The 23820-nt window shown below is 41.0% G+C and overlaps 1 protein-coding gene across 3 annotated transcripts in view; it reads right to left on the reverse strand.

Annotated features, from left to right (window-relative positions):
* CA10 (carbonic anhydrase 10) overlaps positions 1–22381 on the reverse strand; it is a 209833-nt gene extending 187452 nt beyond the window's left edge. The window contains exons 1-3 of one of the 3 annotated variants that reach the window (XM_014281538.3): positions 22076–22381; positions 21267–21407; positions 20921–21008 (exon numbers count right to left, since the gene is read on the reverse strand). In XM_014281538.3, the coding sequence (XP_014137013.1) occupies positions 20921–20981 (61 nt within the window). In that variant the 5' untranslated portion in view covers positions 20982–21008; positions 21267–21407; positions 22076–22381. Of the gene's footprint in view, positions 1–20920; positions 21408–21488; positions 21556–22075 lie in introns of those variants that run through there. The other 2 variants (XM_055700767.1, XM_055700766.1) reach the window with 2 other exon arrangements.
* Positions 22382–23820: the final 1439 nt, after the last annotated feature.

The following is a 23820-nucleotide window of genomic DNA, read 5'->3' on the forward strand; positions in this document are numbered from 1 at the left end:
TACCTCCTACACATGCTTGTATGCTTTTATAAAAGGCTAACATAGAAATTCTTTAATAGTCTTCCATGCATTAGAAGAGTTAGATGGTCTATGATCATCAATACACAGATTAAGAAGCACTTTAGGGGCTGGATGAAGCCAGCCACCTCATTACATATGGCCCACAGTCACATTAGCATCATCCTGTAGTAACACAACAAAGTAAGATTAATTTTAATGCTTGCTCTTTCCCTTCAGAAAGATATCAAAAGATCTGTCTGGACTTTAGGAAGGAACCCAGAGCTGCACCTAACAGTTATGTAAGATCCTAATGGTTCTTAGGTTAGATAAGCTATAGAAATTCAGGTGAGGCCAACACTTGGCAGTAGAAACTGGAGTAAAAGGAGGGGACTGGTTTTGCTTTATGCTTTCCTTAAGATGACTATTGAAGTGGTTTTTTTCCCCTCAACCTAACACTCAGGACTGCGATAAAGAGAACAGGCTGCTGCTTAGACCCTCAGTGCAGAAGAAAACCCTCAGACATTAATTTAAGACAACCAGACAGCGCCATGACCACTTCAGCCAGTCTTCCTAGCACTTCGAAGGTAAAAGTATCACAGATTTTTAGCACATGATTCAAACTCCCCAAAAGTTTGGTTCCTGAAGAGGCAGTGTCCCTCTTCTATAAATGTGCACATTAATGCCAGAGTCAGAGAAAGATATTCTCTACCTTTTATTTGTCAGTTTCTAGCCCCAGTGTACAATTTTTAGAGCACTTAAACTTGCCAAGCATTTGATACATACAAAACATTTCTCCCATTGACCTGTTTTTAGCTGTAACTGCTCAGCACTTCTGCAAATCAGGCCTTGGGGGAAAGAAGAAACATACAATTAGTGACCACCCTTGAAAAGTTTGATTAAAATGTGTTGCCAAGCAACACAAATTCTGGCAGAGACAGTGATAAAATTCTGATCTCTAGAGAAGCCTTAAATTCCTTCGTGACTATCTTTTCCTCTTGCTGCAATTCCCTCCTTTACTCACTGTGTCCCATAACCTCTGTAATAAAATAAGAATGTGCTAAATTAGTGTCTTTTCCCACACAACCCTTGCACAGGCAATCAAATTTCTGTTATTTCTAAAGTGTTAAGATAACTTTATATTGTGAGTGTGTATGAATTCCTCGCTTACCTCTCCCACACTCTTATTTTTTAATAAAACAAAAAAATTCTGACAAATGGCATCATTCTTGTACCTACCAAAGTGATAACAAGGTTAGGGTTTTTCTCCCCTTTTTCCCCCATACCTAACTGGCTCTCAGACCTTATTTTCTCTTTTCTTTCTCTGCCGCCACCATTCCATAGCACCTCATTTGGACACAATCTCCTCCGCACCAACTGTCCGCTCTTCCTCCCACCCCAGCACCTAGCACAGCTGTCTTCACCCAGCCAGCCAGTTCCAGTTATAGCAGATACCAAAATCCAGCCCAAAGCACTTCATTTGATAAAGATGTAGGCTTTGTAACGTATTTCAAGCTTATCAAGGGAAGCTGTTTCTCTCAGAAGCTGAGTCCATTTTTATCACACTTATATATGCAAATATATGTATGTGTGTGATGTGGTATACATCTGTGTACAAATGTGCATAATATTTGCAACCATAATAAATGTGAATGTAATTTGTATGAAAGAACAACAGCAAATCAGATCAAACAATCTGGGAAGAACCTGGTAGATGAAACATCAGTGCCTCCTTTAAAAGCAGGCTACTGAAAAGCTTCTGGGAGTAGGTTTAGAGGATATAACTGGGGAAGTGAGTACCTGGAGCAGCAGTTGCAGCAGTAAAAAGAAACTTGAGAAAAGGGGCAAGCACTCCACTCAGCAAGGACAGAACGAAGGCTGCAGGTATTGAGCTGAGCCCCTACTTTTTAGCAATGTTCCCAAAAGAAAGTAATTCCAGTGGGGGAAGACTGTGAAGCAATGGTTAAGCTCTGAGCTTCTCACACCCATAGACACTTCTTGTTCCAGATCTTTCACACTCTTCACCTTTCTCCAGCAAGGATTCTCAGAGCTGCTCCATTCCCCATTGTCCCATACCCTGGATGCGAGGGAAACAAGTCTGTGAACTACTGATCTGCAGCAATAGTCAGCAACAAAAGTGTTGGAAAAAAGAATACAAAAACAGGCAGCACAGACAGATCCTTCATCTAAAACCTTCCAGCCATTACAGCTAGAGGTTTAAGAATCTCCTGAGCCAGAGGTTCCACTGTATTAGCCTGGGAATAAGAATAATAATAAAGCCTTCTCATACTTGCTTCAAGTTTCCTTACTACCTGCAGAGCAAAATAGGGCCCACAGCTCTCATCTCTAGGAAGACAGCCTACAGCTAGTGCAAGTCAGATGTATATTTAGCAAGATCAGTGGAGCTGTGCTGACTTACTGTGCACAACATCACTAGGTTGGAGCAGCATCCAAAAGCTCCAATTAGGAGGACAGCTCCATCCTGACAGGCACTAGATAAATACCTACAGTCATGCATGCCCTATCCCAGGGAGACAGGCCAGACTGCCTTCATATGGTTCTAATTGGGCTCTCCTTGAAACTGATCCTGAATCTGCAACATCTGCAGAATGTAGCTGTTTGTTTACTCTGCTGAACTGGAACATGAGAATTACTTTAGCCTATCCCTTGTGAAATGCAGGCCTTGCCAATATACCAAAGTATAGAACTCCAAGTCTAATGATAAGGTATAAAACATACCTCTATCCTCCAGGCTCTAAGTATTTGAGAGGCTCATCAATTTCTGTCTGTCATAAAAAAACCTGATCTCAGCCCTGTAGGCTCAATAAATAGGACATTCATAGTTCAGACATCTTTCACTGCCTATAGAAAGTTGCTAGAACCATCCAGCTTTTTCAGGTGAAATTTTGACCTTCCTCTTCTTTTGGGGAGGAAATTAGGGGGAGAAAAAAGAAGAGATGGTGTATCTCCATCTTCCTTTTTCTCCTGCATCAGAAAGAAATTGACATTTTGCTGGTGGCCACTGGTAGTTAATCTGCTCTTGAGTCAGCCCTTTCTGATATAGCCTTTCCTTATGCTTTTTTCATTGTGATATTTACATGTTATTCTAAACAGCTTGTATAAGCGTCTTCAACAACGCAGAAATGCTAAGCACCTAAACATGATACGAGATCCATACTGTCATTTATGTTGTAACTAATCAACTCTCTAAGAGGGATCATTAAGCTGATCATAAACATCTTTAAAAAAAGGTTTTGAGGCTGATAAAAGAACAAAAGCAAAGTCCAAGTCCCAAGTTCAAATGATGTATAAATTCCATCCTGTAAATAACAAGTATAGCATTCCTTTGGGAGTAGTGGGAACTAAAACTAACTGTTGCCTTTCTGCAGGAACAGCTATGTTTAGGTAATGCACAAGGGAAAGGAGGACACATGAAAGACTTACAATATTTCAGCATCACCAGAGTTTAACCTGGGAAGGCTTTTACTGGAAAGCTTCCAACTCTGCCAGCTCTTTGTTACATAGTGGATTTTATTCCATAGCTGAAGACCTTCAAAATAACAAAACCATGCACAGGAAAAGCAGATTGACTTTTTGGCAGGAAGTCAATGTGCAAATACTAATGAAATAATCTCAGTAAGCAGTCAGAGTCCTCAAAGGTCAACAGCTACGTAGTGAAGAACTTCAGCATTTAAGTTATTAACAATTTTGTCTTCAAGCATTCTGACAGTTTCTGTGCTCTGTTAAGGGCCTAAAAAAAATAATATCAAGACTTGATGACTGAAAGTCAAGCTCTCTCTATTTCTATTCTGTGATTCTTCAGACAAGAAGACTGTATTATTCCTGTGGATGCTACTAACCCAATTCCTATCTATTTAGGACTAGAACCAAAAACAATTCAGAAAGTGGACTGTCATCAGTTCTCTTTCTCATTTGTTTCTGGCAAAGTGTGCTATGAAACACCCAGTCTCAGTGCTGTCTTCCTCTGCTAGCACCTTCCCTGTTAGTCTGTATCCTCATTCTTTTACCTATTCCTCCACTCTTCTTTTACTCCATCCCTCAAAACTAAATACTCTTAATCCCCCTTACTGGTCTACTCCTGTCCTTTTTTTCTCCTAACTCCAAACTAAAGGAATGTGTGCAAGCAATGACAGAGGGCAAAGAGAAGAAGAAAATTATCCTCAGGAAAAAGAATGAATGACCTCAAACTGCCTAAGCTTTGAAATACCTTAGATGGGTCACTTGCTGTCCCTGCAGTCTGGTTTTGCTAGAGTGAAACTTCGTGGGGATACCTTCAGCAGTTTTAATGGGATCAGAAGCAAGACTTGTAGGAGAATTAAGCACAGCTTAACTCTTCCAGTTACTCAGTGAAGCAGCCTCGGTTCTCATTTGTACCTCTTTAAATTACAGAGCACAGATAAATGTACTATATCTTGTGTCGTTATGGATCAGGATCAGTCCCTACTGTGCTACTGACAAATATAGTAGCATTGCTGGCATGTTGATAATTATCACAGTGACAAATTTTCATGCTTAGGGACACCACTCTTATAATCGTACATGAAAGAGCATTTTGTCCCACTCTTGACTGTCCCACTCTTCATTTTCTTAAGTTGGGAACTTAAAAAATCTCTTTATTTTCTTGATGCTACTTTAAATGGCCCCTTCCTTCTGCAAATTGACATGAGTATAACTTTGCCTCTTGTAAATCACAAGGAAAAGATGTGCATGTAAGGTAGGCAGTCTTCTTGTCTATGCTCAGAAATTGTACCGGATAAATTTAAACTGGGTTTACTAGGTTCACTTTAGCCTCTTCCAAATAAACAAACTAAATTAATACAAATCAGGTTGATTTTCTCTTGGGAGTGTCTACACAGCTTTCTGTAGAAACTAATTTATTTAAAATCACTTTTTATTTAGACTTCATCTTTAGAACTTGAAATATCCCTAGCCAAGAGAAAACCAGAATCACAAATACAAAATACTAGGAGAGATTACTGAATTTCCACTCCTCACAGTGCTGATTTAGACCAGCTCAAACACAGAAGAGTTGAAGTGTTTCTTTCTGTAAAAATGGTAGGGGTAGATCTCATTTCCACTTAATGTACTATCCACATTTTTAGCTTCCTTATCCCTAACACAGGCCAACTGTGAAAGAAATGTGAACTAAATTCTAACCTTCCACGAACCATGGAATCAACAACTTAACCTTTCTGATCCAGCATTTTACTAAAGAAAAGAAAAGCTTAAGAGAAACAAGATGGGAGCACCCTATTTCTGGCTATATTGATGTGTTTGGGATTGCTAGTCCGATCCCATCAGTTCCAAATCAGAGCAATAAAGAGACAGAAATGAGAATTCTTATCTGCTACTTGGATTTCTGCATCTCTCACCACCACTTTGAAACATATGGAAATTGAATTCCACACTGGCACAACGCCCTTTTGACTCACACATTGAAGCGCTGCCTCTTCAGACAAAGATACATTCAAGTTGTGAAAGCCTAAAAGTAACATCTATACATCTAATCTATTTTAAAAGTGTCATCACTGCAGACAGGACAAAAAGAAGAGCTAAGTATTATAGAGAAAGTGGTCTTAAGGAAAAGCAAAGGCACCTCAGGTGACACACGTAAACGGAGGTGAGAAATTAAGTGTTACAGATATATAGGTTTAATGTCCAGCATTAAGACATTTATATAAAAGGAAAGAGCTGTTGACTATGACACTATCAAAGCACAAATATGGCAAGTATGAAAGAAACAGACACCTGGACTTGGCTAAATTAGAAATATTTCACCAATGTATTTGTAACTCCACTACTGTAGCACGTAAAATACACTGATAGTGAAAACTGCTCATGAATACCACAGTAAGTTCCAAGCTTTTAAGCGCTTACTGCAGTAACATGGTCTGTTTCCCAACATCTTTGCAGTCCTTGGAGAGGTGTAGATGCAGATTTAATGAGCAATGCCTACCATCTGTTAATATTGCCTTTAAGAGCAACTGAGAAAAAAACAGCAATACCAAGAGTGCAAGAGATGGCAGGAGCTTTAAAAAAACGGACCATCAATAATAGGGTTCTCTGTGTACGACTGCCATAAACACAAATCCCCCCAAATAAGCAGACCACATGTTTATTTTTGCAACTGTTAAAATACTTAAGTCTCTCTCAAACCTGGATTAGAACCATGCAATAAACATACAGGTTAACAGAGCCAGTGGGTATATTCTGATCAAAAGCCAAACTCACCGAAATGATGCATCCTAGGACCTGATCCTGCAGTACCCATGCTCTGGGTCAGTTCCTTTCTCTAACAAACTAGAACAGATCTTTTGAGTTACGCTGATTTACATAAATACAGGATCTGACTGCTTATTAGTTTACACTCAAGCCAAGTGGATAAAAACTGCTATCATTCTAATAGAGTAGTATTTCTCACTTACATCAGTGGGGTTAGAAATAACTACTTTGGATGCTAGACAGTGGACAGTCAAGCCCTTTGTCCCAAAAGTGCCTAAACAGAGAAACCTAAGCCTGCCAGCATAATACATTTGCAGCTACTAGCCAGGGCAATTCAACTGAACTCTCTATTGCCATTTAGTAGGCAGTCACAAATGCATTACAGGGATACAGAGGAACTACCTGGTGTCTCTCCACTCAACAAATGCTTCATTTGTTTGCAGCGTGGGCCCAATCAGTTAGGAAGAAATGCTCCATGGTGGGCCTAAGTGCTAGCTAAAGATCAGGGTACTGTTTTCCACCCTATCGTGGGCCTATAATTTAGACCCAGATCTAAATCACTTGCAATGTGGTTGAAGCTTCAAAGCCCGTCTATGAAGGTGCAAACATTTACTCCCTTATGTTGTGAGTTCAATTAGTGTCTACTTCTCACAAATTAGTCTCCCATAGAACATATCCTGAGGACAGGACTTGTGTTGAGCTGGTCTCAAGTTTTCTAAATAAGAAAGAGGTCACTTTTTCTTTCAGTCTCACAATAACTATTCTCATTGATCTGTTCACCTTAGTAAGGGTGACTTGTTTTCACTTAGATGGTGAACTCCAACTATCTTTTAGATAAGGACTGTATTTCCTAATAGCTGGCAGCACAGTAACTTCATCTTTTTCATCCAGACATATATGTTTCAGTTTACATTAATAGTTTCTTCTTCTTCAAGAAAGCTTTTAGAAATTGCCAAAAATCCATTTAAATGCTTTGGGTTAACTTCCACAGTCCCAGTTTTATTTGAACACAATATTACATCTGGAGGGAAAGAAGTAAGTGGAGGTCCATAGTTTGCATGAGTTATCTTTGGCCTACTTTATCCTACATAGCTTTGCAACAAGAACAGATGTAAAAGCTCCTTGCAGACCTTAATCAAGACATACTATTACTGAGATAACCAGAAGGCAAAAGAATAAGCCAAGATACCAGGGTTAGGAAAAAGAGATGGTTGCATGAAATAAAGGGTTTATTTTGATCACTAGAATTCCCTGGCAGAGTCTGACTTTATAATTGACTTATGTTACCTTGCTGTACGTTAGTATAAACATGTCAAATACATTTATAGTAATATAGTAATCACAACATTTTGTGACATACTGAACCTTTAAATTGGAAATGCATTATTTTTCAATGATTTTAGTAGGTTATTAATTTATAAAATTACAAATACAGCTTACTCCCCTTTCCCAAGCAGATTAATGCAAGTGCAGTTAAAATGCAAAAGCGTACTTTCCAATGACTCTTCTGCATCTTCTGCAGTGAAAACAAAAGCAAAAAATTTCTGCTTATTTTCAGGATATGACAGGAATCAAAACCACAACCAAAGCAAGACATAATTAGATGATAATTCAAGCGTGCTTCCTATTAAAAAGGTAATCACACTGCAGTTTCAACAAACACCAAAACCTAGCTGTCTACAGCTAAACTGTTGTCATTATTTATTCAATCAAAACAAACTTCTTCTGTATGTCATGTAGACATTGCGTATGTCCACACCAATCTGGCAGGCACCAGGTGCTCGACTCCTTTCATCAAAGGAAAAAAAAATTAAAAGACTGTATTTTACATCCTTCTAGAATTAAAAATCAAGTCCTTTTTTAAAATTACCTTTTGGAACGGAGTATTACACAAAATTACAAACACCTGAAAGCCAAAACAATTCCAATTTGCAACCTTAAGCACAGGCATGGTAAACAGGGCCCAAAACACATATGTGAGAGGCTCCATCCCTCTCCTTGTCTAATGTAAAGCTATCCACTCAGATTAAATACCCCCAGAACTGTCCCAGCCACAATTACAGTCTGATTTCTTCCACATGCTACGCCCTCTCCCCTAACTCCTGCTTCTCCCACACTGTATTGATGGAACCTGTCAATTCTCTTCATGCACCTTGTTTACAGATCCCTACTGAAACCCAAACCTCTACACTGTTGTGCCCAAAGTTTCCTCATGTCTCAGAGAGGAACTGTTTCCTCATTTCTTTCCTCTTTTTTTTTTTTTTTTTTTTTTTGTACCTTGTTTTTCACCTGGGGAAAACTTCTTACACTTGTACATAAATAAAGTACAGAAATTGTGCCTAATTTCTAGATCTCTGGGAAGAGTCCTGAGCCCTGATACTCCAAATACTGCACTAGTTTAGAACATAAAATTTCTCAAAAGCTTGAGCAGCCATTTTGCTTTTGGTCACATCTTCAAATGTCAGTAAAACCCACCTAAGGGGACAACCACCACTGTTAATGGCAGACAGAATGAAAGGAGATCGTGGCTGTTGTGACAGTTAGGGACAGTGGCCACCATTTGTAACAATGAAATAAAAATAAGATTTAACTTCCGTTGTTTGCATTTGATCTTCCAGTAATGCCAGGACATATCTAAACATAGTAAAGGTTTCTTTATCCACAGTCATTTAAAATTATACACACTTTTACTGTGCTATAGAATAGTATAAATAAAAAAGTATAAAGTTCACTTCCATTCAAGAACAGCCAAGATCACTGTCTGAAAGAGCAATAAATAATAGGATACTGCTAACACCAAATGTCAAGAAAGGTAGTTAAAACCATTACAAATCCATATCTCTCAGTAATTTAACAATCTATAGGTTCAGTCAATTTAAAAGATCTAGGAACAGGGGTTTAGTGGATTAGTAACACCAGACCATTAATCTCTGCAGCCTCAATTTTAATCCAGCAATAACCAAAGTGATTGAAAATCATTCTGACCACATGACTAGTAAAGCTCCTAAGCACGGTTCTCTCACATACCTGAATCCCAGCAGCAGAGGTCAAAGTATGTTTCTAATGTTTCTATTTACCAAGAGACCTCTGCTTAAATACTTAACTACACTCAATGCCAACATTTTTGGCGGAGTAATTCCACTGCACACTACCTCTGTGAACTAGAGCTGATGTGAAGATTTTATTTTAGACTTTATTTCAGTCTGTATTAGCAAAGCTCACTTTTTTCCCTGGCAAAACATCCAAAACAAAGTTGTGTAAAACAAGTACTTTTTTGTTTCTACATTATTTTAAATAAATGTGTAGGAATTGATGAGTGTCATTCCAAGCAAATGCCAGGAGATTATTTCTGTACAGTTTATATAATATCAGTGAAAATTATATCCAAAACATTTCAGAGTTTTAAAAATAATGCAATAGTATTATGTCATATACTTTTGTTTCTATATAAAAAATGCTCTATTTCAAAGATTTTAAGAGCTGGAGTATTCTGTGACTAGAATCAATTCTTAGGTGTCCAGTAATGTGATGATATTATGTGATCCAGACACACTTCATCATTTGGTCCCTCACAACAGCAATCAGGTTATCAGTAAGGAAGACATTGAAAGGGAGATCTGCTAAGTATTTAAAAAAATAAAACCACGGTAGACACAGAAAGTCCCAATTACACAGAGTAAGGAACTAAAAATGGGAGAGCTATAAGCATGAATTATGAGAGTTACTTGCTCCTCTTTGTGAAGCATCAAGCAGAGTCAAAGCAGGACAATGGCTGGAGGAAAGGAAGAAGGTTTACAGCCTCTGTGGCCTTTGGTAGATATAGCCCAAATACGTAAATACAATGCAAATGTATTGTAGAGCTTTGTCTGGTCATTTTTATAAATAGTGCAATACTTATGTACACTTTCTGGCTCATGGTAGAAATTTATTCATAGTATCATATATGAACTCTTACCTCATTTAAAATGTGGGGAATTTTTCCACTGATACATACTGAATATGCTACCCCCTTCTCTCAGCAGTAGGGAGGACATGTTTGGCTTATTTTGGTCCCAGACAGAGGGACAGATAGAAGCTCAAGTGTTTTTATACCCCCCACAAGACGTTTCCTATATCAGTCTGAATAAACTCTGCTTATGCAATCTAGACTGTGCCAGCACCGCCTGGCAGAGTGGGTCTTCCCTCATGACACAGCACAGCTGTGCCACTGTCCCTCCACCAGCCATGCCATGCAGCCCCACAGCCCGTCTGTATACAGCATGTCCTCTCTATAGCACAGTTTGAGGTCTGATCAAAATAAAATTAAAATTTGTGCTGAAAAAAAAAAATGGAACAGATGTTCACAAGGGAAAATCATTGTGATTACCACTTATCTCTTGCTATTTCACTTTTTAGGTTTTGGGGTTTGTTTAGGTTTGTCCAGGGCAAATCTGTTTACTATAGTGAAAAATGGTGTCCATTTCATTCTGGGCATCCATAATGTGAGAATTAACAAATTACAATCCAGGTTATTTTAAGTCTCATTGCACAGTTTCTCTTGCTATGTTAGTCATACTAGAAAAGTCTGTATCTTCATTTTACTACACAAAGAACTGATATGATTTTACCTGGATAAAAATCTGTTTTCTACACAACTGTATAATTTCATCAGAGATTATGAAAATTTCTGCTCATCTTAGCTGGGCTTTTCCAAAGATTTTGTATTATTCATCTATTATACCACTGCTACTCCTTGCTTCAGCAAAGCACTTCAGCACATCCTTAATCTAAGTTGTTTTATACAATTACGTATTAAGACTCAGATACAGAAGAACACTTAAGCATGCCTTTTAAGTTTTGCATTTATCTGAATCTGTGTATTAATATATCACAATAAAATCTTAAAGAGGATGACTGTTTTTAGCTTGCAAGTATGAAAACATACTTATGCTAGCTAATAAAAATAAATCATGTTATTTATTACTCTGTTTTGCATCCTGTTCCATAGTGAGTTAAATACCTGTGACTCTAGAGCAAAGGCACAACTACAGACTGGCAAAGATGAATTGTTAACAACTTACAGAGAGTGCCGGGGGGCTACTGAAGATAAAAATTATGCATCTGCAGATAACTTTAAATCCCACTTGCAATTACTAACTGCCACATAGTACCCTCAGGATTATCTGGGCAAACGAGAGGAGATGTGGAGTCCTTGTAGATTACTTTGTTTTCCAACAGGCACAAAAAAATACTGTAACAATAAGATATCGCTTATAAATACGAATGCGAAGAAAATAAAACCACAAATGGTGAAGCCAGGTGAATATATTGGAAAATAAAAAGTAGGAGCTACAGACATCATGGGTAAAATGTCCTGGGGTGAGGATTTCACCCCCCAAATAAATTTGCATATATGTACACAGCATATCCAACTGCATCAGTATGTAAAGGGACCTGTTGGTCTGTTGAGAGAGCAAATTTCAAAGAGAAAATTTAGGGCCAAAACCTCTGGTGCCCTTAATTTCCTCTTGTTGCCTACATCTGCACCAAGTGGATGAGAAACATGAGGCAGGCAAAGTGCTGCACTTCGAGGAACCTATTTGTTAAAAACAAATTTGTTAGTCACAATAAAACCATAAAGAGGCCAAGTGAATGAGTGTTCATAATTTAAGCAGAATTTACGTAACACATGTTTATGGAGGAACCTTGTGTGGGTCAGAATTTTACCTTAGTATAACACCAACTCCTGGAAACCAATTTCAGGTAAAATTCTTAAATATACCATAATTATACCTCATGATAATTTCACTGCTATTACCATGAAGAGAAAAAATACCTCATAATACACAGGCAGTGAGAGGAGGGGGCCAGCCCCTGAGAAGACACACCAGGCCCCACCAGGAGACCCTTCACTTCTGGGGAAGCCGCGCAAGTTTAAACACTGAGGATAAATCTAGCTGAAGCCATCCGCACAAAGTCAGGAGGCAAGGGGGCAGATATGACCGCACACTCGCTGCTCATCTGGGCTTCAAGTTTGAGAGTTTTTACAAGGTCATTTTTAAGTTTCTTGGGGCCTGGCTGCCAGGTTCCATCATCCACTGAATTTGCTGAGCATGCCCAGCTGTAGCCGCCCCCTCTCCAGTCAGAAACCAAAAGGCAGCGGTAGCATGTAGCTCACTGAAACCATTCTCAGATATTTCTAGAAGTTTGCAAGGACGGTCACCTTCCTGCAGGGCACAGCCTCTCTGCCCACCAACATGAGGAAGGCAAGGAGGCAGCTCTGCAGCCACGCTGGTTAGTCCCGTCAGCGAGTGAGGAGCAGCAGGGCACAGGGCTGAGGCCGGCTGACAGGGGTTGAGGTCGAAGGCACCTCAGAGCTGCTGACATGGCTTCTCACCGTTCTCTCCACAGCCTGACCCTAAGCTACGTGGCTGTGCAGGACCCGCGTTGACAAGGTTGAAGCAGCTGGAGCCCAAGGTGGGGGATGAGGCTGCAGAGCCTGCGGGGTCATCCCAGGGCCCATCACTGCCTTCCCTCCTCAGCCTGGCGCCATGGAGGCCTCGCGCTCCCTCATGCTGGTGAGTTGCTGTCCGCGAGGTGATTCAGTGTCATACCCTGACCAGAAACAAGGTGTAAGGATAATCCTAGTGTTGCAAGGCAGAAGTGAGGGTGAAAATGGACTGTAATTACTTAAATTGCTGCTGTGTGACCTTTCACATATTTTACCTCAGTTTCTCTGTGAAACTGTGGCCAACACTATATAATCCCTGCAAACTATTCCAAGGTCTGCCACCAACATTCGTTTTTTCTTCTTTTTGACTGCAATATAATGCAGAGCTCTTCTCATTCAAACCATTCATTCTTAGAAAAATCTAGACTGCACATTCCCATTCAGAGAAATCTCCTGTCAGTAGCTGTTCACACACTCCCAAGCAGCAGGATTAGGAGCAGCACAGGATCAAACGTGTTTTCTCTACAGCAGCAGCAGCCCTTCCCTTGCATAACTGCAGCTTTCCACATGGCAAATAACGCACCTCAGCTGCAAATTATATGACATTCCACCTATACATGAAGAAATAGCTCATTCTCCATACAACTTCATTTTTAGGGAACACTACTATTGTTATCCTTTTCTGCCAGCAAGCATGAATCTTCAGCACTACTTTTTTCCTAAAGAGTTTCTTTTCTCTGCCACAACGCCAAATGCAAACTAATGCTCTTTCTAGAAGCCCAAGTATGTCACCTTGCCAAATAAAATGTAACTGTGTCAGTAGCAATCCTTCCTGACCTGCTTCTTCAGCTATCCGACTGCCATCCTACCAGGAGCACAGCTATCAGTCAGGGGGAGGACATGGTCATTCCAACATCACTTCAAATGGTGCCATTTTCTGTAGTCACATATGAAAAAACCTTTCTCTGTTACTCGTTATCTTTTTCTTTTAACATTAATAAGGCAAATTCTGTCAGAGTCCTGCTGTGCTAGTCTTTCTACCCATGGCAGAACAGAAAACCTCTATTCTGATGACTCTTCTTGAAGCAGAACAGGGATTAAAGTAGTTAACAGTAGGAAAGAACTTAAATTGGAAACAACCCACAAAACTGACAAGATGGTGTTTTTTCAAAAACCATGTTTCCCTCTAAATCCATCTACTCAAATGCTACTTCCAAAAGCTGGAGATGTCAACACATTTAGAGGGGAAAAAAAGGATAACGTTGCTTAGCTTCCTCCTCCATGCCTGTGCTTAGAAGCAACTTTGGACCAGTCAGTGCACAACTCTTGGCTGTTTCATACTTAAAAGCCAGATAACAAACATACAGTATTCTGAGCTTGACGAAGTTAAGCACTAATGATAAAGGGACAAAGAAAGAATGTCAAAATGAGAGATATTATGTCTATACTTATCTTAGTATCTTGTTAAAAAAGTACATTCTAATTAGTTATTTGTGAATTACAGGTACTGTGATATTTTCCTGGCAATAATATTACAAAAGATAAAACTGTCAGGCATTTAGGTTTAATATTAATTTTACTACAGAAATTCAAATGTTACAGATACATAAATTTACACCAGAAATGTTTTCATGTGGAAAAATACACCAAGGAATAAAAGTGTTTATATTCTTTAGTTCTGACCATTGCTTTCAGTACACTATGTACGTGGGAACTGATCACCTTCCATTCCTCCAGATGAAGAAAAGAAAATTAAATACTTTAGGGCTATAATCCTGGATAGGCTGTACCTAGCACTCCACAGGAGCACAGAGACCTGCCATCTAAAGCTGTTCTCATTGTCAAGCTTTAAGTTTTTGCAATTTTTAAGGCCCAAATCTCATTAACACTAAAGCCATTTATAACATTTTCAGAGCTCCAAGGTCTTTTAAGGTGGGTGTAAATATAGCTTTCCTTATGCCTTCTTACCTCAACTGTCAACTGCTAAGCACTGCATGAAAATGTTTCCCATACTGACAAATAAGAAATTTACATTTATAAGCACCCATGTGCCTATAAGGCCCCCAAATACTTGTCTACATCACCAGGAAGGCTACTATACTACACAGAATATAGGTCTAAAATGTTTCAGTCCTCAATTTTTATGACAGTAATAACTTGCTATTTTATCTTCAAAAAATTCCATTAAAAGACCCTTGACAGCTTTTTAACCATCAGTGGTTAAACAGCAATAAAATATTCTACTACTTTGAATTCAACTGTAAACAGGTTAGGCTGCAAATTCTCCTAAATTCCAGATTATCACCCTTTTCAAAAATTTATTTCCTATTTATTTACCCTTAATGTTTCATTTTATATATCACAGCAGAATTTTTTGCTAACTGATATTCCCCACTGTATGGGCAGGCATTTTTGCACTTTCTGATGGCATTTCTATTTTCTGTTCCTTCCTATATGATGTTACTAAAGATAAAAAGAAGATAGGAGCAAAATAACACTTATCTCAGTATGTCAGTGTTGTCCATAACTAACTGTCATCTAGTTTTGTCTGCTGCTTGAGCTGGTAATGAGATAATGATAAAACAGTTTTATATAGTCTTCTATTAACAGTCCAGATGGGCCAATCATCCACTTCAGTCTTTGCCATGTTAAGTTTAGCCATAAACAATCAGGAAAGATGAAAACAGCAGTTCCCTCCTCAGCTAAATTACAACCTTTCAACCAAGAAAGCAGGTGATACTTTGACCAATAGCAACTAATAAGCAAAACAACCTTTTAGCGTAAGCAGGAATCCCTTGTTCATTGGTATACAAGGAATATTCATAATGCAAATGAAAGCCATTTCAGTCCTTGCTGAATTAAAAATCTAGCTGTTGTAGATTGAAATCTAGCTGTTGCAGATTTAAGAACTAAAACCTTTCCGAGAATATCAAGGGCAAAACCTCTCTATAACATCAGTTGTATCTCAAAGATTTACAGAATACCTTAAATTCCTATCTTAAATAAGAATACATTAAATACCCTAAATTAGACTTAAATTGAGAGCAATTATTTGAGTTGGGGTTTTATTCCTATTTTTAATTTCTTCTTGGACCCTTGGTATCTAGTTCAATCGCATTAACAATGAGGCAACTCAACAAGGTGAAGAGGTCCCTTTGAAAACTGGGTATCTTCATAACCGAGATTTGGAAAAAAAAAAGCAGCAATTACTGGTTTCTTTCCATCAGTTTATTGGATGGAAAATAGCTCGGCACAATATGTGCAAAACTATTCATAAACGTTCCCTTCTACTACCTTTACATAAACTAAAAATATGTGTGTTGTTTTGGCACTTTAGCGCATAACTGGTCACGCTGTAGCTGTAAAACTAACAATAAAAATAGAATGATGAAAAATACAGGACACACACACATTAAAAAAAAAAAGAGTAAAGCAGACATTTATAGGAGACTACAAGGCTATTTCCATAGAATTTCAAAGCATAAACATCTTCACACCTTTTGCAAAGGCAGCAACATCTCCAAGGTGAGAAACCATTCAAGTGCTAAGGAACTGAGAGTCTTTAGATCCAACATATGGCCTCCATCCTTTGTATGAATGTGAACAGGAGGATTGAATTCACGTGGATTTTCAGTAACATCAACAAACCCCGTGCAGGCATGAAGGTTGGCCCACACACATGAAGCTGTGGAGATGGGACAAAGCAGGAAAGAATACTACAATGGATTGGATGCCAAAAGCTCTTAGCTACCAGATGCACTAGGCTGCATGTCATACCTTCTTATATGCCCAGTGATTACTTTCTCTCATATATATTTATCTGTGCTATGAATAATTTCTTTCCCTAGGATATCACATTTCTTACTTAAAAGTGCCAGAAAAAGCTACTTCTGTGACACTATTTTAGAATAATTAACTTGGTTTCAACATTATTGTCCAAACATAGCAATGAACTATTCATTGTTAGTTGCTAATGGACATTAGAGTCTAGATGCTCTTCTCTTCTGCAAAACTACTGTAGCTTGAATTATCTCAGGTTGTACAATGCTAAGACAAGAAGAGTTACCAGACCTTACAGACCATCATTCAACAGGTAATTCAAGCCCTGGCATAATTTAGAGTTCCTGTAGGATAACTCTGTGTTATGCCAAGTAATAAGAGCTCAGAGACCACAGAAGCAGCAAGACAGAAAATGAAGTGCAACTGCACTCCAAATACACCCTTAGTCCTCAATGCCAAGAGATGCTACATTAGATGCTCAATACACAGTGGAATTCCCTGATAGAAAGGATTTTTTTTATACCATCTTAGTTGTTCATGATACATGATTTATGATCCCTGAGTGCTGCCAAACAGGCCAAAGAAGTTACATCATAAAAGGGATCTGCCCCTACGTGACTCGAGGATGACAGCAAAGGATGAAAATACTTCCAAATAATGAGAGTGCTGTAGGGATTGCATGAATTTCATCCATATTAATTCCTGCAAGCCAAACAATAAGAGGTAATATATCAATTCATAGGAAGCCACAAAGATGTTGAATATGCAGGTTTTATACATCATTTTGTTGATGGATTAACAGAAAATGTACATAGAAACCTTCTTAATCGATGCCCATGACAGTAGCATTTTCTTCTTTAAATGAAGTATCCTGCAAAGGTTTGAAAACAGCATCCTGGGTTGTTTTTTTTTTTCTTGAAATTGATTGTTAATACCTAGAATCGCAAAAAAATTGCTCATGGTTTATACAAATGACTATGCAAGCAAAGGTGGCAGCCATTATGGGATCAACAACATCCTATCTGAGAACACTGATGCTAATTAAATCTTTGGTGGTATTATTATTAGCCAGGAAGGAAATTCTAGACATCATACCAACTATTATACTCTTTCTATATAAACAGCATAATCCCCATACCATGATTATCTCTGTCTTTAAAGTAACAACCACCAGAGAGGTCTTATTCCAGCATCCTATCTACAGGACACCTTCACTTCCACTACCCTGTGTTCCTTCAGTGCTGTAGTATCATTAAAAAGAACAAACCCTCAAAAGTCATAATACAAATCACAACTGTTTTTCCTCAGAGACTACAATTCAAAGGAATAAATATGCATCATGACTTTGAAAGAAAGAGAGGCCTTTAATTTCTTTCTAAAGAACAGAAACTGTTTTGTGGTCCTTCAATCTGTTCTTACTTCACATTTCCATTTGCACAAAGAAACTAGATTCTCCCTTTAAACAAGCAATTTCAAGTAGAAAAAGCCTTAATTCAGTATGCCAAGAAAACAAAAATATTCAGACTATGAAGTTCCACAGATAAATTATTTCCCAAACACAAGGGCCAGTAATTAAAAAAAAAATAAATCTATTCCTAAATCTTAGTATCATTTCTTCCAAACCAAGCAATCGATCATACATACAGGTAATTGACTGATAAAAAATACTAGCTATTAAATATTTTGAAAATAGATATACCTCTTTCTAATAGATAAAATTACTTTCCATATAAAGTCTCACAAAAATACATGCATGAGAGACACTAAAAAGCCAACTGTATAACTTTGTTATTTATTTTAAATAAGAACACAGCCTAAGTGCTGTATTTGTCATAATTTACATAAAAACACATAGCAAAAGAAAATGTGACATATAATATTGAATAAGTTTAATAAGTTTACTAATAATGATAAACTAACTTCATAGTTTATTCATTTCAGTGACTGACATCATCCCTTTGAATAGGAGCCCTTAACAGGCCCTAATCCAAATAACCAGTGGAATTAGTAGGAGGGCCATTACAGGTTTAAATAAGACACTGAATCGAGTGTTTGCTAATGTTCAGGAAAGATCCATGCACAGAAAACCAATCTTGTATCTTTGTTGCTGAAACAACTGATTTAATAAGAAAGGGGAAAAAAAACAAACCAAAACAAAACAAGACTACCACACTCCTTAATTCACAATTCTGTCAATTGCAGCAGTGTGCTCAGCTAATGGGGTTTTCCAGTAACATGTTGAATGAATGACCAGTGCTGGCGCTAAAAATACAGTTTCTGGAATCCAGTGTTGAGGCAAAACTTAACAGGCTTCAATACACCTTCTCTTACTTATCCAGACATCCCAGCTAGATAATATGCTACAGAACATAATGTAAAAAGGTTGACAGAGGAAAGATACAAAGTATTAGTGACAGTAAAATATCTACAGATCTTAATCCTTTTTACCAAGATGACAAATACTAAGGCTTCCTGAAAAAAATAAAAATCCCTTGGAAGAAAAAAAGAGAAGAAAGACTAAAGAATGCAGACATTCTCTAAGTGGTTAAAATTATTTGAAACGACAGCTTTAACCATGCAGCAAAGGCATCCCACCATTCACTTATTCACTTTATTCCCCCCCAAAAAGGCACAAAAAAGAGAAAACAGAGATGGATATCAGTCTGTTCTTAGTGCTAGAGGGAGATGGAGAGCGAGGAGAGCCCCTGCAGGACTGATCCTAGTATCGGTTTCCAAAGCCTGGGTTCCTATGTCTGAAGATGAGGAAAGGCGGGGGTGGAAGATAAGGAAACACTGGCAGCTAAATGTGTGGCATAAGGACCTGCACAGAATGGGACAGCTTCTTTCTGTCTCAGGATATTACTGTCAGAATGGCCAAGAAAGCGATGAGCTTCATTTTTCCATTCTCACTGTGGTACTTTAAGAAGTGCCTAATTTGAAGAGAACTGGACAGGTGGCATATCACGCTGAGCTAAATTGATAAGTGTGAGATTTAAATGACAAGAGACAGCAGGTTTTGCTGTTCTAAAGACTGAGAGAGTGAATTATTCTGATGGTACCAATGGGCACAAGTGGAAGGTCAGCCTGGGGAGCTGCCAGTATCACCCGGGTGCCTGGTAGCAGATGGTGCCAGTCTGTGGGGATAAAAGAAGGACTGACGTACCCCATGGGCTGACAGCAACACCATTTTTTCAGGAATAAAAAATCTGCGGGCAAGTGCAGACAAATGAAATTAACATAGATGCTGCCACCCCAAATGTTAGGGTAAGTGTCGCCAGTCCGAGGGCTGTAAGGGTGGATCTGTCGGGAAGCGCTGCAGAAGGCGCAGTGGGGGCAGGCACTGCCAGGGTGAGATGCTGCAGGTGCTGCTGGCTGGGGGCTGTGGCTGGGAGACAGTCCAGGCCAACCTCTGCATGGTCCCAAGGGAGCTTTAGAGCTCCCTCTTCCTAAGCACCTCCAGGCTGGACACTGAGATGCCCACCAGGACACCCTGCCTCCCCCCAGCAGTGCCATGCCTTGCCTGTGCTGCTTGCGTTCCCATTTCCGGACTTACGCAATGACTTGAGGGCAGAAGCTGCCTGCAGAGAAGTGGAACAGCAGGAGATGCAGGCAGCCTGGATCCCCATGGGGCTCCCTGAAGTGTCCCAAACTAGAAAACTGGCCACCTCCCCACTCCTGCCTCCTGCAACATAATTATTCCAGCATGACTGACATGACAAATTAACAAGGCAGACAGGGCTTTTGCAGTAGAAGGGAGTGTTTTCCCCAAGAATAAATTGTTTCAATCCTTTATGCTAGACACCTGGCTGTGCCTATTCATTAATTGGACAAGCTCTGGTGACAACTGAAATTACCAGACTTCTACATACTGGAGGGGAGAGAGATCTTTGCAAGCTTAAAATAAGGCGGCTAAGGCTGGAATCCCAGCCACCAAGGAGTTCTTTGAATGGAACGATTATTTTTTTTTTTTAATTCAGAGCACGGCCATAGTAAAGGTCCTTTTAAAAGCAGAGGCACATTATTCACTGTTATTTCTCCCTTTGCAGACCCTGAACCATGGCACCAGAACATGACAACTCTGCCAATGAACCGCAAACCTTTTAAGATCTGTAGATGAGCCAAGTTTAAGAACTTCAGGAGCTATGAAATTCCAGGATTACTGCAATTTTGCAATTAATTATCACAATCAGGTACATTAGGAATTATAAGCATCTCCTTAATCAGTACACTGTTGTTATTTATTGCAAATAATCATAATTACTACACAGGTATCGGAAGGGGGGGGGGGGGATGATGTTTTATTTCTGTCACGACCCACTCGCAATACATCATTCACATATTTTTCAACTACTGTTTTGGTTGGGGTTTGACAGTACTTCTTGTCCCTTATTAAGGGGAAGCCTGGGAACCCTCTAGGGTATTTCTCACACACCCCTCCCCCCCCCCCCCCTTTCTGTGCTAGCTGTGTACCTGAAATGCAGACGATGAAATTCGCTTGCAGAAGAAAAAGCACCTCCCAAACAATTTCCATCCTCCGATTCTCATGCCAAGTGCATCCCTCGGCGAAAAAAAATAACAAAGATCAATATCGCAGTTTGAACGATCCCAGCAAATTTCCTTTCGGACTTGCAGACTGTATTCCCCAGATGTGCTGACAACACATGTCCGAGCTCTCTCTCTGCACGGCTCAAGCGAGATCCCTTCCCTTCCTTCGCCCTCCAAAAAACACCACGAAGACAACTGCCAGCACCGGGCTCTTCCTCCACGACTGAGAAAAAAATCCACCAGATTTCCCAACAAGACATAGACAACAAACCCCAACTGATCCGGTCCGGAGAGTCTCTATTCCAGGGTAGCCAGATGCAAGTTCCCCCCAAACTCTGCACGTCTCAGCGGGGCAGTGCCAGCATGCCGGGGGGAGGGAGGCGGCGGAGGGAGGGGGGTTCCTCTCCTGCTGCTACAAAATGAGCGGAAAGAGATTAACACCCGCTGCAACGCATCCCCACACCCCCCCACACCCCCCCGCATGCTACCGCACCTCCACGGCGCGGAGCACGCAGCAGCCGGCTCCCCCCAGCCCTGCCGGGGTTCTGCAATGGCCGGCGCGGCGGCTTTCCGCCAGGCGACTGCAGGGGTCGTTCTTGCCCCGCGCACGGAGCTGCCCTTCCCCGGCCGGGATGGCCCCGGCGCCGCCGCCCCCCGCGGCCACCTCCGCACCGGCGGCCCCGCAGCGCGGAAACGCCCTGGGCGAGGGATGCGTGTGTGTCAGTGTTACACTGGGGGTCTGGGTCCGTCCGTCCGTCCACCCCCTCCCCATCTGAACTGCACAAGTACAGTCTGCAAGCAGCCGCGGATTGCGTGCATCGCCGGCCGGTTTCGCTGAAGATGCCAACGTTTTAAAACTTATTTCAACAAGAAAGAAAAGACAAACAAGCCCAAACTTCTCGCGGGTTTGATGGTAGGAAGGACGAGAGGCTACAGCCAAGAGTTAGCCAAGTACCTGCGCTGCAGTGTGTGTCTAATTGCACCCCCCCATCCACAATACTTCTGCGTACATTCCCCCCACCCCAACTAAAAAAAAAAAAAAAGCAACCAGTATCAGTTTTGGGGCAATCTCTTACTTACCCCCAAATCCTCCTGCTTTTTATTTTTTTCAGCTCATCGGATTTGCCACTCCTGCCTGCAGTCCCAAAAACAAATCGAGGCCAAGCTCCCAGCCGCCTGCTGCAGCCACCTACCACCACCTCAGCTGCCAGGAGGTACCATAGCTCGCTGGCTTCCCCCCGCTCCTCCCCTAAGCCCCACTATTTTGCCATTTCCCCGAGCCGGGGGCCGTGTTGCGGGGGGCCGCGGGCCGCGGGCGGCAGCGCCGGGCACAGCGGGGACTCGGCGCGGCGGCGCGCACGGCGCGGGCCGGCGGGGGAGCGCTCCGCCGCGGAGGCGGTGCCTGAGCGGGCGGCGGCGGGGCCGCACCGCGGCAGAGGGGGCTGCGGCTGGGACCGGGCCGCCGGCAGCGGGCAGGAGGAAAGCGTTAAAAAAACCAACCCAACAACCTGCCTCCCGCGCGGCCGCCTCGGCTCTCTGTCTTCTCAGGCACATTCCAGAAGGTGCTGCTCACTTTGTTTAAAATATGGGTCCGATTTTAACCGCCCCCCCGCCACCACCACCACCACCCCCCAAAAGAAAAAAAAACAAACGCAAAAGAATAAAAAGGAGGTGCACCTGGCGCGGGGGGAGGTTGGGTTTCCCGTTCTGCGGAAAGGGAAGCTGGGCGCAGGAAGGCAGCGTTGGCAGAGTGCAGGGGCTGCGGGCTGGGGAGCGGCGCGGCGCGGGGAGGTGGGCAGGGGTTGCCCCGGGCCGTGGCGCCCTGCGAGGTGGCTCGGTCTGTCATGACAGAAGGGAGGGGGCTGGGGTTTTGGGCTGCAAACGAGAATCCTGGCTCAGGGCAGGTGTGAAAAGGTGATCCTGCAACTGCTTCGACTGCGGATGCTTTCATTGATCACTGTAAGGCAGAGGGAAGGGGGAGGGAGAGAGATGCTCTGGGTTTCAAACTGGTATCCCAGCTCTTGGCAAGTATGCAGAGGTCATATTACAAATACTCCAGCGGGGGATGCATGCATAATAGATCTAACATAGTTTGGTTTATAAACAGCTCTCCAGCCCAGGGCATACTTGTAAAATGCACCTTTGTCTAGATTCCAGCAAAATGAGGATGCCTGGATCTCTAAATGGGGAAGGAGAGGATCTTTAAGAGAAGAAACCACAGGCTAGGTTGTTATTTTCATCAGCTCTGAGAAATGTGTAGGTGTCATAGGTTTCAAGTCATCCTGATGGTATTTAATTGTGGTAGATCAGATTTCTAGAGTGCTTCAAAGCAACTGGATGGGACAAAAATCATCACTATTTGAAAGGAAGAACTGGACTGCAGGCACTTAGTAGTCAATGTGATTCTTGTATTCATTTTGCTAGTTTTCCGGGTACTGTAAGTGCTCTTTGCACTGCAGCAGTCTCTGCTGATGTTTCCTCCATCTCTTCTCATGGGTTATAGACTCAGGATTTTAACAAACAGATAATTGCCATCATCTGCCCAGCGAGAACAGCAAGGCTGGAGATGAGGCACAGTCGTGCAAGGCTTTAGGGACAAATGACTTAATTCCCATATTTTTTAATGGATTTTCATTAAACAGTGGGGCTGTGCAGCAAGAGGGATTTTTTTCCTTGATAGGATTGCGGAATGCTGAGCGTCATTTGAATGCTTAAGTTTAGGCAATTGAGAATTATCCCTCTTGGGCAAAATGAAATGCATAGGATTTAGGGAACTAAGGCAGCCTGTGGGTGAGTAGGCATTTATCAAGTACGACATTATATAG

The sequence above is a fragment of the Falco cherrug genome, chromosome 1 (genome assembly GCF_023634085.1).
Source record: "Falco cherrug isolate bFalChe1 chromosome 1, bFalChe1.pri, whole genome shotgun sequence".
Taxonomy (NCBI): Eukaryota; Metazoa; Chordata; class Aves; order Falconiformes; family Falconidae; genus Falco; species Falco cherrug.